This window comes from Canis aureus, chromosome 1 (assembly GCF_053574225.1).
Source record: "Canis aureus isolate CA01 chromosome 1, VMU_Caureus_v.1.0, whole genome shotgun sequence".
NCBI classification, from domain to species: Eukaryota; Metazoa; Chordata; class Mammalia; order Carnivora; family Canidae; genus Canis; species Canis aureus.
Genome location: NC_135611.1, coordinates 48,553,848 through 48,567,191, shown reverse-complemented (window position 1 = coordinate 48,567,191; position 13,344 = coordinate 48,553,848). Strand labels below are relative to the sequence as shown.

Genomic DNA, 13,344 nt, shown 5'->3' with positions numbered 1-13,344 from the left:
AGCGGGGCACCCTACAGCTGCCCTACAAAACTGGCCTCTCAGAGCCCCATGTGGCTCCCAAGGAAAATAGCCGGCAGCCATTTATTTGCCACCTAAACTGCCAAAAAGAAAGGCAAGTGACTATAATCTTTCCCTCTGGACTCGGATTTTAGCAGAAAGAAGCAAACACAAACAGCCAAACAATGATTTGGCAGGCATTCACAGAAACGACCTGGTCACCTGGGCCTCACTCAGCCTCTGCAGCCTCCCACCACAGCCTTCCCCCACCCAGTGTCCTTCCCCTGGGGCCATCACGTGGTGGTTCAAAGACACCCATGGTACCGAATTCAAATACACAGTCTTCTCCTTGGAGCATCAAAAGGTCGCCAGGCACCAAGTATGAGGTATTCTAGTTCTCAACCCCACACTGGGCTGTGGCCACTCCACCCGCATGGTCCAGGGCCCGCAGGCCTCATCTACGCTTGTCATTCCCCGGGGCATTTATAACACAATGTGAGCTCTCTTGGCCACTGGGGATACTTAGTGCCTGCCCTGAGCAAGAGGCCCTCTGACCCAATGAACAGATCTGGCTAGAAATGCAGCACTGAAATTAATTCTGTGAAAGGGGAGAAAAGATATTCATGACAGGAAAATACAAATACGCTGTTTTGCTTCTTTCAAGGAATAAAGTCTTCTTACCTAATAACAAGCACTACAAAAGTCAATGCAGTCAAAAATTTTAACCTGAGATCTGAAAAAGAAAGAAATACCTCATTAAACCACTTTGGAAGTAAATTCCATTCTTACCACAGGGAGCTTAAGAAAAAAAAGACAAATAATGAACCGAGCCTCCTGAACAAAACCCCTCCTCCGTCTGAACTTTAAGCCTGTGTGCACCTGAAGCCCAGAAGACATGCGCGGTCCCACCTGCCCAGAGTCGAGGAGGTGCCCCAGGGAGACGACGGCCATTGTTACTTGGTTGTTCCAGATTGAGAGAAGGGATCCATGTGAGCAGATGACTTGCCCTAACTCGGGACTAGGAAAACCACCCTGGCCACCTCCTCTGCAAGGTACAATTCTGGGAGGATCCACCCAGGGCCCCAGGTGGCTTCCACCTCACAGGCCTCCCAGTGCTGGCCCCAAGGCACTGTCTAAAAGGCCCAGAGTCGCCCATTCAGCCCTGCTGTGGCTCCTCAGGGACCGAAGGCGCTCCTCCCCAGCAAGAGGGAGTGGGACAGGTCCCATCCAGGTCAGGCCCTTGCTGGGTGGGCTCCAACAAGAGGCCAGCTGTGCGGCCAGCTCCCAGCTTGCCTGGCCTTGGACAGTTCGTGATGGGGCACTTACCTACATAAGGCATGTGACGCAGCTCGGAACAGGCCCGCACGATCAAGAACAGAAGGTATAAAATATACACGGCTGCCACCACCATGAAGAAAATCTTCATTCCCTAGAATGACACACGATGGCAGCTGAGTAAGAACAGGCGCTCGGCCCTGCTCCTCCTTCCAACACCACGGCAAGCAGGAAAACCGAGCATCTTTACAAGGGGCCTACAGTCCTGAGGGTCTCTCCATGACAGAGAACAAGAGCGTGTTCCTCAATCAGACTCGCTGCTCAGCCTTCTGTGAGCCACGTGGCTCACCCAGGGACAGCCCCGGGCCTGCTTGGCCCCATGAGCCAGAGTCCAAGCTCCCTCTGCGGGACCCAGGATGCAGCGGGAGCTCAGCACACCAGTGCTGGCTCTGCAAGCCTCAGGCTTCCAGCATTCCCTCTAGTAACAGACACAGGCCACTGATTGAGAAGGGGACACAAAGGTGACCACAGCCACGGTGACAGCTGCCTCGCTCAAGTCCTTCCGAGTGCTGGCCAAGGGCTTTGGGTTCCTGCTCCATTCAACCTGCACGGCAACTCTTCAGCAGGGACGGCGCCACCATCCCCTTCTACAGAGGGAGAGCACGGGGACAGCAGGGGCTGGGGAGGTGGGAGGCTTGACCTGCAGGCCACTTGGGAAGCTGGCGCACTGGCCCAGGTACCCACCCTGGTGACCTAAGACCCCTGACCACTCCTCAGTTTTCACGTGAGAACCAGACAAAAGCTCCAGTGACAGATTAGCAGGAACCTATTTATCTCAATCTGGGTAGTGACACTCAACCAACAGCCCTGTAGATCTGTCACTGGGGTCTGCAGAATCTTCCCTGAGAATGTGTCAATACAGCTCTTCCCTGTCCTCTCCTTTCATGTCATGCCCCTAGAGAAGGCTTCTCTGAGGCTTACCCCCTCCCACACATGGCCCCAAGCCTTCCTGGGGTGTAGGTGCCCCGCCTCGGGTCTCCTGCAGGCCTTCCTCCCCACCCAGCACCGCCCACAGCCCTGCCCAAGGCCCCTGCCAACTTGGCGCACGGCTCCAGGCAGCTCTGCAACAGCACCGCCCTTCCCTGGCCCAGAATGCCTCCCCTCCTCTCCAGTTCCAGGTTCAGCCCCTTCCCCCAAAAAACCTATTACAGCATTAGAAGACTAAAAGACAAAGGACAAAACACAAATAGACACCTCCTCCCCTAGAAACTTGGGCCCACTGTCCCTAAGGACACAGGGACGCTGCGCACGGGTCTGTACTTACTACTAAGTTTTTTCTCCCTCACAAGGTCCTATATTCTTTGAGGGCAAAGATCATAGCACATGGCTCATAAGGCATACACTGAGCAACCTTCAAAACTCCTCAAACTTCTAAATAATGGAATGAAAGACTACCAGTGCTCCCCTGCAAAAATCTGGCTAAGAATCATGTGCTCAGACTACTCGCTATGACATGTGTGGTCTCAACACGAGCCACACATCTTTCAAGATCATCATCATTCACTAAACCTCCCTCTTTCTCAGAGGCCATTCCCATGAAGAACCACAGTTTTTATCACTTTACAGGAAGCTCTGCAAAGCATCCAGAGAAATGGTGGCGATCACCCAAGCTCAGGATTCAACTCCGTCATGCCTCTGGGATTGCCCTGCTGGGACCCATGCCTTCTAGATACCTCACAGGCTCCCTCTGGCCCCGGGGCCCCTCGCACATCCATGCCCTGGCTAGGCAGCCAGCCGTGCCCAGGAGGGGCTGCCCCGTGAGAGGCCTTGGGATGGCAATAAACCCAGAGATTTGAGGGAAAGCCACATATAGGGCCTGAGTACCATTTGCTGACCCCTGTGTAAAATAAACACTGGACCCCCTATTTGAAAGTACAAAGAATTCTAGGTTTTGGTGAGAGCAGAGCATTACCCAGGGTGCTGTGTCCTGTTGCTGCTGTGCCTACAGGCCCACACCAGCCAGCCTGGCCACACCATTTATTCTCTTGGAAACATTTCTCTACTTTAGAGAATTAAACCAACAAAATGAACAAAACAGATTTCTTAATTGCTCTACAATCCTCCTAAAATCTGATACACTTTCTGTGCTTCAACCATAAACCGAGGAATGAAGCGACAACTTCATTTTAAAAAGCTTATTTTTCATACTACTCAAACACATTCCACATTTTGTACCCATGAAACTTCTATAGTCTCCCCTAACTAGCCAGTTAGCAAAGTCATTTCAGCAGTACTATTTAAGTTACAAAATTCAGTAATTTTTAAAAATAGCAATTTAGGAAAACCCACAGCCATCACTAATAATCCTTACCTGAAAATTTCCTGTGTCAACTCGATACTGGTACATTGGATCGTGTAATTCATTAACTCTGAAAATATAGTATTGTATTATTAAAAAAAAACACACAGATTAATAACTAGCTTACTTTGCATTTTTTGCTTTCATCTGGCTTTTATTTTTTCTAAGATTTTATTTATTTGACAGACAGAGAGAGTAGGAATGGGGGCAGAGGGAAAGGGAAAAGCAGACTCCCAACTGAGCAGGGAACCCCATTGTAGGGCTTGATTCCAGGACTCTGGGATCATGACCTGAGCCGAAGGCAGATGCCAAAACGACTGAGCCACCCAGGTGCCCTTCCTTTGGCTTTTAAAGAAACTTATTAACAGCGGTGCCTAGCTGGCTCAGTGGGTAGAGCATGCGACCCTTCATCTCAGCGTCGTGAGTTCAAGCCCCAAAGGGGCTTTTATTATTTAAAAAAATAGGGGCTTTATTTAAAAAAATAAAATTTTTAAAACTTTATTAACATAAACTACTTACCAACCCATAGTAAAAGACTTTTTAAGAAGTAATTCTAAATTTCTGAGAAACCCTAAATTTCACATTGAAAATGCCTCCAGTGCTACTAAACTATTTGCCTGCAGTTGTCATTACTGTGAAGCTACAGTAATTTTGTTACAAAAAAAAAAAAATCCCTCTACTATCTCTCCTGCAATGTTACCAACTATTTTCCAGCACCTTTTCAATGGAACGTATGGGCATTGGGAATAGACGAGCACACAAAGAAAGCTATACAGAAGTAAATGCCAGTTTCCATGCAACTCATTTTAAAGTGAAACTGGGTAACTGAGTAGCTGAAGAAGCAGAGACAGGGCAGGGAGATGAGGCGGGCTGAGTGCTTGTTGCATCACTGGGCCGTGGAGTGCGACGTGCCAAGTGTCAAAACCATACCCCTGGAACAGAACTCATTTCTGCAGAAAATCCTACTTGGGTGCCTGGGGCTATGACTACATGAGGCTTCAGCGGTGGTCCCATTTTACAGAAGGACAAAACTACTAATCCCGCTAAGCGTCAGGAGCTGGTACAGGGATGGGGAGTTCACAGACACAAGCCCAAGGAGAAACTAACGTTTCTGTGGGCAGGGGCGAGCCAGGACCCATGAGCATCATTTCTACAGAAGACGATGTCTCTGCCACTTTGAAGGAGAAATCTAAAATGACATAGTCTTTTTTATTGTCCGTTTGAGACTAGAACTGTGCTACCCTTACATGCCAGTCAGGCTAAAACAAATCCTCGATTCAAGTCACACTGTCATGTCCTGAAACCCTGGTGACAGATTCTAGCTGGGTTCACAAAATACAGTAAGACTCCAGATCTGTCCTCCTTTGTCAAATGCTTCCCATGCCTAAAGTTCCACACATAATAGAATTACTCACGTCTGCCATATTCCCAGTGTGACAGAAGCCAACCACAACAGTCCGACAATGAAGAATTTGGGCAAATAGAAAGTCAAACACTTCCTTTCTCCCTAAAAATAAAAAATGGTAAGAAATGAGTTAGTAATTCTGCAAACCATTAAGTCCTAGAAGTACACACTAGATCAGAGGCACTCAAGTCATTTCTACATCCTTCTGCTGACTGGGGCTGAACACAGATTCTCCAGGAGCAGTTTATCTGCAGGAGCAGCACCAGAGCGTGGACCAGAAGGACCAGGTCCCCGGCACCCTCGGGCAGGGCTGATGCTCACCTGAACTCGTATCCCATGGTACACGCACAGCCAGAAGAGCAGCAAGGCACAAAGGAACACAGACTGGAAGAGATCGTCCAGCATGCCTGGAAACCAGCTGTTCACCAGGAAGGAGAGGGGGAAGAACGGATCTGGAATGCAACCGGCAGAAAGGCCTGGTGGAGGCAGGCTCACCCCACCCAGCCTGGGGCCTCCGTCCTCTGCGAGGGCAGAGCTCAGTCACCCTCTCCTCAGTCGGAGCCAAAGGGAGGTAGCGAACTAAAGGCGGTTTTGTTTTCCAAAAAACCTAAAAGCCAATGAACAGATTGCTCCAGTGATCATTACAGAGTGCCGTCTGCTTCCGCCATCCGCTCCTCCCCGCAGGCCTGGGAATCCCAGGGCTGCGGCTCTGGAAGCAAACGCCTTCTGAAGCAGGGGAGGAGGAACAGACGGCAGTGTTTGCCGCCTTCAGCCAAGTTCCAAGACGGCTGTGTCTGTAGCCCTTCCAGGTTTTAACTACCAAAGCAATCACTTATTCGTGCAAGCTGCCAGGCATCTGCCTCGTCCCGGTACACCACCACGCACGCGCTCTGGGGGATGCGGCCACCTGTTCCTTCAGGGGCTCCCAGGCTCTTCTGGAGACTCTGGGGCCAGACCGGCTCTAGGACACCTTGCAGCTTTAAGCTTTAAAGGGGAAAGCTCCAAAATAAAAATGGGCACCTACCATTGTAAAGCAGCAGCAGAGGCAGAAGAATGGACATCCACTTCTGCTCCATCCCCCAGTCTCGCATGGAAAACTTCCGGAGGGAATGTGCAAACAGGCACTGCAAACCAAATCAGGAACGCAAGTCACTGTTTTTGCTGACACCTTGCTTAGTACCACATTAAGCCTTCCCAGAGTGATGGTCAGCCAAACCTCCCTCTAAGTTATCCCTTGTTGCACCGACAGCTGAGAGCATTAGTGCCAACGGAGATAAGATGGTGAATCACTGGCAAGGAGCTGCAGGTAAGATGATCACAAGCTGCTCTCAGAGGGGCAGGAGGGGGTGGGGAATATAGTGGCCATAACTCCTCTGCCAAAGGGCAGAGCACCCACCCCTCCCACCTCCTCCTGGACAGACTACTTCTAACAGGTCGGCCCCGCAGGGCCACCCAGGCACCTCCCTGGGGACAGGCCACATGCTCCCAGCCATGCAACATCTGCAGATGGCACCAGGGCTCCCCGAACAAAAGCTGAGGGAATGAGGCTGGTAACCATGGTCAGAGAATGTGTGTGTTTTCAAACACGTGCCTGAAGAAGCTGTGTTGAGCCATGGGAGTTTCTTTAAAGTACTTTAAAACACTATACAATTTGTATAAAAGACCAGGAGGTTGTTTTGATATTTATTTTGTTTTTTTCTGTACTCTAACATAAGTCAATGATTTTCTAAGCAATTTGGACTTCCCAGGCTGGTGGGCCATTTCTCCCAGTCTGTGAGGCTTAGGCTCATTTCTTTAAGAACATCATGCCCTGGGTGCCAGCTCTTTGGGCCCCAGAGTGTGGCAGCAGACCTTTGGACAACAGAGATACGTCAAGAAACAGCAAGGATTTCTGCTGCCTGTAGTTCTCCACTCATCTTTTTTTTTTTTTTTTTTTAATTTTTATTTATTTATGATAGTCACAGAGAGAGAAAGAGAGAGAGGCAGAGACACAGGCAGAGGGAGAAGCAGGCTCCATGCACCAGAAGCCCGATGTGGGATTCGATCCCGGGTCTTCAGGATCACGCCCTGGGCCAAAGGCAGGCGCCAAACCGCTGCGCCACCCAGGGATCCCTCCACTCATCTTTAGTAAATTCTTTAAGGGACTCCCTGGGTGAGGCTGGGACCACCATCCCAGCTCTCCGCAGACTCCACTGTATCCCAGAGCTAAGGATGCATGCACCACATCCCAATGCTGTGTCCTCCCAGCCCACCCACACCCAGGTCCCATGTCACCACCAACTGGCACCTCTCTCACAGGTCTATCCCTGACAAGCCTACGTCCTTCTGTGTACAGTTAGACTGTGAAGCATAACGTGAGCCTTGGGTGACAACTCGAGTGGCCCCCACCACAAAGGGTGGATATATCCGAATGTTACACCCTCCATGTCAGCAAGGAGCAAGCAGCTGATAGGCAGAATGTGGCGCTGAGTACCAAGGCACACACCCTCTTCCTCCAGGATGTATGTATGTAGGTGTGTAGGTGTGTGTGTATTTATTTTCTTCTTCTAGTTTTAAATTCCCAACTTCACGGACCAGACTGGGCCCCTGTGTGATTGCTTTGCTTTAAGGGTAAGCATTCCCCGCCAAAGTTATAGGGTGCTTGTGGACACTGAACTCAGACCCCAAATGAGCCAAAAGCTTGTACTTCCAAACCCACTCATCTGAGTCCTTCCTCCTGAAAAGCCCAAAGACTGAGATCTGTTACAATTTTCCAAAGGTAAAACTGCAAGAATGTGCTATATCTGCCTGGATAAAAAGAAGGTCATTTCAACAAGGCAGGTGATATGGCATTGTCATTGCACTCTGATGAGCATTTACTTAAAAGCTGGGGATTGGGCAGCCCGGGTGGCTCAGCAGTTTAGCGCCGCCTTCAGCCCAGGGCCTGATCCTGGAGACCCGGGATTGAGTCCCATGTCAGGCTCCCTGCATGGAGCCTGCTTCTCCCTCTGCCTGTGTCTCTGCCTCTGTGTCTCTCATGAATAAAATAAATAAAATCTTTAAATAAATAAAATAAAATCTAAAAGTTGGGGATCTGTCATCACTGTAGTACTACACAGAGGTCCTTACTAACAGATGCCATGCCGCTCTTTTTGCATGACAGCATCCTAGCAGAAATACAGCATATTTGGTAATATCAGGTCAGCCCACTGGATGGAACATTTCAGCATTCAGATAAATCTCTCATGTGGTTCACACTTTTTTAAAATTTAAATTCAGGTTAGTTCACATAGAGCATAATATTGGTTTCAGGAGAATTCAGTGATTCATCACTTACAGACAATACCCGGTGCTCATCCCAACAAGTGCCATCCTCAACCTCGTCCCCCACTCAGCCTATCCCCCTGCCCACCTCCCTTCCTGGTTGTTCTCTATAGTTAAGAATCTCTTATGGTTTGCTTCCCTGGTTCACACTTTGATAATCATAATTCATAAATTAACTCTGCCTTTGGTAGGGTGCTGATGTGATCATTCAGCAAACAGAACTTACCGTGACAATGAAGGTAAGCACCACAAAGAAAAATCGGAACCAAATTTCCAACTGGGAAAATGCTGGGTCATAAGTCTTCCACTAAAATGTAAAATAGGAAAATAATTTGAAAAAAATATGCATCTAAAAGGAAGTACACCAGATTATTAATAATAGTGATCTCTAGATACAGTAACTAATTTTAAATGTTCTTTCCTTATGCCTTCTCACATGTTCTAAAATTTTAACGCTTAGTGCATTTTATTTTTATATTAAAGAATGCAGACTTTGAAAATTTTAATCACCAAGAGTTGAAAATAGTTTTAAATGGTTCATACTAATGATAAATCTGGTAGACAAATTTATTCTGTAATTACAACAAGAGCATTTGGCTCTTAAATCTCATATCAAAAAACAATGCTGTTGGGGTGCCTGCGTGGCCCCTGTCAGTTAAGTGTGTTAAATTAACTTGATTTCAGCTCGGGTCATAATCTCAGGGTCATGAGATCGAGCCCTATATCGGGCTCTGTGCTGAACATGGAGCCGAAGATTCTCTCTCCCCGTCCTCCTCTGCACCCCCACCCCACTCATACAATCTGTTTCTAAAAAAGAAAAATCAACACTGTCAATCCCCTATTAGAAAAAGCCATGCTTTCCATGAAAAGAAACAGATTTGGGCAGCCCGGGTGGCTCAGCGGTTTAGCGCCGCCTGCAGTCCGGGGCGTGATCCTGGAGACCGGGGATGGAGTCCCACGTCAGGCTCCCTGCATGGAGCCTGCTTCTCCCTCTGCCTGTGTCTCTGCCCCCCCCACCCCACCTCTCTCTCTGCCATAAATAAATAAAAAATTTTTTAAAAATTTATTAAAAAAAATAAAAATACAGACAAGTGACATTGTGCATGTCAACTACATTCAAGAAAGAACAGGAAAGAAAGAAAAAAATACATAGTACAATAAAAAAAAAAAAAAAAAACGAGAAAATCTGAACCATAACAAGTAATCCTAGATTACACAGAATTAGCAGACAAGGACAGCAAGAAGCTCAAGGAAAGTCCGAACATATGCGGTCGGGACCTGGAAGAGGAATAACAGTGGAACAGACCTTACAAAGATGAGCGAACATGGGGAAGTGACAATAAATATGATTTTAAATGAACCAGATCAAGAGTGAACAGAGAATCAGTAAGCTGTGAGACAACAGCAGGTGGCCTAAGAGTTGTGTCTTTGACCTCTAGTGGTGTGGGATGGACAAAAGGATTAAAAAAAAAAAAAAAAAAAACTTGAAGAAATAATGACCAAAACTTTTCTAAATTTAATGAGAACTATGAACTCACAAATTCAAGAACTCAAGGGTCCTAAGTAAGAGAAACAAAAAGTACACTGAGGATTTTGGAAGGTAAATCAAATTGTTTAAATAAGTAAAAGATAAGTCTTAAAAATAGGCATAGAGGGGGTGGGAGGGAAAAAGCATCTATTCAGAGGCCAATGGTAAGGAAGGACAACAGATTTCTTGCCAGAAAAATGCCAGCCAGAAGGCATTTTCAAAGTACTGTAGATAAAAGTCACCATGAAATACCACTATACGCCCACTAGGATGGCCACGATTAAAAACATGACCATACTGGGTGCTGATGAGGATGTGAGGCAACTGGGGCTCTCTCACACACTGCTGAGGGGATGTAAAGCATTACAACCACTTTGGAAGACAGTCTTGTCAGTTTCTTAAACCGTCAAACACACCTCTACCATATGACCCAGCCACTCCAAGGCTAGGTATTTACCCAAGAGACATGAAAGCACATGTCCACATGAAGATTTACTCACAGGTATTCACAATAGATTTAAAACAGCCCAAAACTGGTGACCATCTAAATGTCCCTCAACAGGTGAAAGGATAAACAGTATATGCTATATCAACACAGCAGAATATTACTCAACAAAAAGGAATGAACTAATACACCCAACAGCACCAGTTAATCTCAAAATAATTATGCTGAGTGAAAGAATTCGACTGTGAAGAATTGTATGAAGAATTGTATGACTGTGTTTATCTAAATTTTTTTTAGAGATTTATTTATTTATGAGAGAGAGAATGAGAGGTGGGTGGGGGTCAGAGGGAGAGAGAATCGCAAGCAGACTCTGCACTGAGCATGGAGCCCAATGTGGGGCTCGACATCATGACCCTGGGATCACAAACTGAGTTGCAATCACAAGTTAGATGCTTAACTGGGCGAGCCACCAAGGCATCCCGTGTTTACATAAAATTTTAAATAAATACAAATTAATCTGTAGATCAGTGGTGGTTGGAGGATGAGAAGGTAACAGGGGGAAGAGGCATGAGGAAACTTTTAGGCACTGAGGGGTATGCATAGTGTCCTTATTATGGTGATTGTTTCCCAGGTGTGTACATATGTCAAAATGGATCAAATTTTATATTTTAAATATAGTGCACTTAAATACAGTGCACTTCACTGTAGGTCAACTGTACTTGGATAAAGCCATCAAACAAAAACCAACAATTAACAATCAATGTTAATGAGAAAGCAGAGATCATGGTGATTAAGGGCACATGAATTTTGAAGTCAGAGACTCAGGATCAAATCTTAGCTCTTCTGTTTTCTAGTTGGGGAACTAGCTTAATATCACTAACCCTAAGATTTCTCTTCCATAAAATGGGGATACTATTACCTACTTTGCAGAATTATCAGAACATTTAAATAAGATGAGGTAAAAAAAAAGGTTAGCACAGTGCCTGGCATAAAGCACAAGTTCAATAGATAACAGCCACTGTCATAAATCTGAAACATAATGTAACTATTACGACATTGCTATCCTGTTTAAATTTTAAAAGGTATCATTTACAAAACAATCATGGTGGCAATTATGAGCACTGATGGGGGAGTAGCAGTGTGAATGTGATATCAAACAGAAAAAAGTATAATATGTATCTTAGTTGAAAAAACAGATTGCAAGGCACAATCAAGAAGACAAAGAAAAAGTGTTAAGTATCAGGAAAACTTCATAAAATATGTTTAAAGTGACAGTGATGAAAGTATTTGACCTTTAGGAGAGTCTAATTCTTAAGAAGGAAAATAACTAAGGACTCCCTTTATAAAGGAGAGAGATGCTGTCTTAAAACTTCTGACAGAACAGTATAAAACAACTCGCTCACTTTAAAAAAATAACACAAGAAAAGGGGATCCCTGGGTGGCTCAGTGGTTTGGCACCTGCCTTGGGCCCAGGGCGTGATCCTGGAGTCCTGGGATTGAGTCCCGCGTGGGGCTTCTTGAATGGAGCCTACTTCTCCCTCTGCCTGTGTCTCTGCCTCTGTGTGTGTCTCTCTCATGAATAAAAAAAATAACACAAGAAAACAATGCTTTCTCCAATAAATATAGCTAAACGCAAAACATGTCTTTAGTTCTGAACTAGGATTTCACAGGAGGGAGGAGGAAGATGATGAGGTGGAACTCAATCCTGGCCTTCACGGCTGTGTCCAAGCCCTGCGCTGGTGGCAGGTGCACCACAGATGCTCGAAACCGTACTGCACCCAATCCACTGTTCCTATGCTCCTGCAGCACCTTCCCCCTGTCTGTCTTGATCCAGGAAACCACCTCCACACATGGTTTCTCTCCGGGAGACTGCCTACACTAGCAGCAACTAAGAGGAATCACCTCTGGCTTCCTCTGTGACCAGACCAGACTCCCAGCTCCGTCTGGTATTCACTTGTGCCAATGGCTTGAAAAGTTGTTCTTTCCCCACCAGTGAGCCCAAGAAGACTGTGGGGAGCTCAGAGAACAGGGCCCTGGCCCCTCCACGACAGACAATGGCCCCGGTGGTGCCAGGGCTAGCAGAAGGGCCCCCGGGGATTCTATGGGACAGGTGTCCAGTGCACACGCTAGAGCCACGATTAGGACCGAGGCCACCATATGGACCTCACTGTATGGAATTCAGGGGGAGGGGGCTGTTTTAGCATTTACTTTTATTTAAGTGCGAATGTGTACATTTGAAATTAAAAAGTAAAATAAGTGAAAGGAAATAGAGTTAAATCCCAAGAAACATTCAAGCTTTAGACATTTACTTCGAAATCTTAAAGAGTCATGAATCCCTTCTCTGGCATGTGCGTCAAGATCCCCTGGCCTTCACAAAGCCACCTTTGTTCTTCCAGAGACTGGGCACACCCTGCGATACCACAAACTGACTCTGGAACAAACCTCCGCTTTAGAGCTTAGGCCACTGCTCCCTAATCCAAGTCGACAGAGTTTCGGTCTGGTTCTCCATTCATCCATTCAACATTTGTTGGGCACCTACTTTGACTATATGCAAGCAAATACAATATCAAATACTGTGCAAATGTGAAACCATGAACGTAAATAAATTCCATAACAATGCCTCCAGAACTGCTATTTTGGCAGAAGACAAATGCCTTGTGACATTCCCCCTACCCTCTGCCTGCCCCAGCCCTGTGACTAGGAAAGGCACAGGAACACACAGGGGTGGGGGCATGTCAGGGTGCAGGCTGCTCCAGGTAATGGTGCTCCCAGCAACCTTGTGCCACACTAAGCAACCCCCTGTAACTGGTTCCCAGGTTCCAAGTCACAGCCTGGGTTTACAACACTTGAAAACTCATATAAAAGACATTATACAGAAATATTTGGAGAGGGGATGCCTGGGGGGCTCGGTCATTGAGTGTCTGCCTTCCACTCAGGTCGTGATCCCAGGGTACTGGGATCGAGTTCCGCATCGGGCTCCCTGCAGGAGGCCTGCTTCTCCCTCTGCCTAGGTCTCTGCCTCACTCTCTCTC

At 46.8% G+C, this 13,344-nt stretch overlaps 1 protein-coding gene across 5 annotated transcripts in view; it reads right to left on the bottom strand.

Moving 5' to 3' along the window:
• TMEM181 (transmembrane protein 181) overlaps nt 1-13,344 on the bottom strand; it is a 74,303-nt gene that overhangs the window by 7,453 nt on the left and 53,506 nt on the right. For all 5 annotated transcript variants that reach the window (XM_077898551.1, XM_077898552.1, XM_077898568.1 and 2 more), the window contains exons 7-13: nt 8,566-8,646; nt 6,061-6,160; nt 5,358-5,488; nt 5,047-5,138; nt 3,644-3,701; nt 1,324-1,426; nt 679-730 (exon numbers count right to left, since the gene is read on the bottom strand). In XM_077898551.1, coding sequence (XP_077754677.1) covers nt 679-730; nt 1,324-1,426; nt 3,644-3,701; nt 5,047-5,138; nt 5,358-5,488; nt 6,061-6,160; nt 8,566-8,646 — 617 coding nt within the window. The remainder of the gene's footprint in view (nt 1-678; nt 731-1,323; nt 1,427-3,643; nt 3,702-5,046; nt 5,139-5,357; nt 5,489-6,060; nt 6,161-8,565; nt 8,647-13,344) is intronic.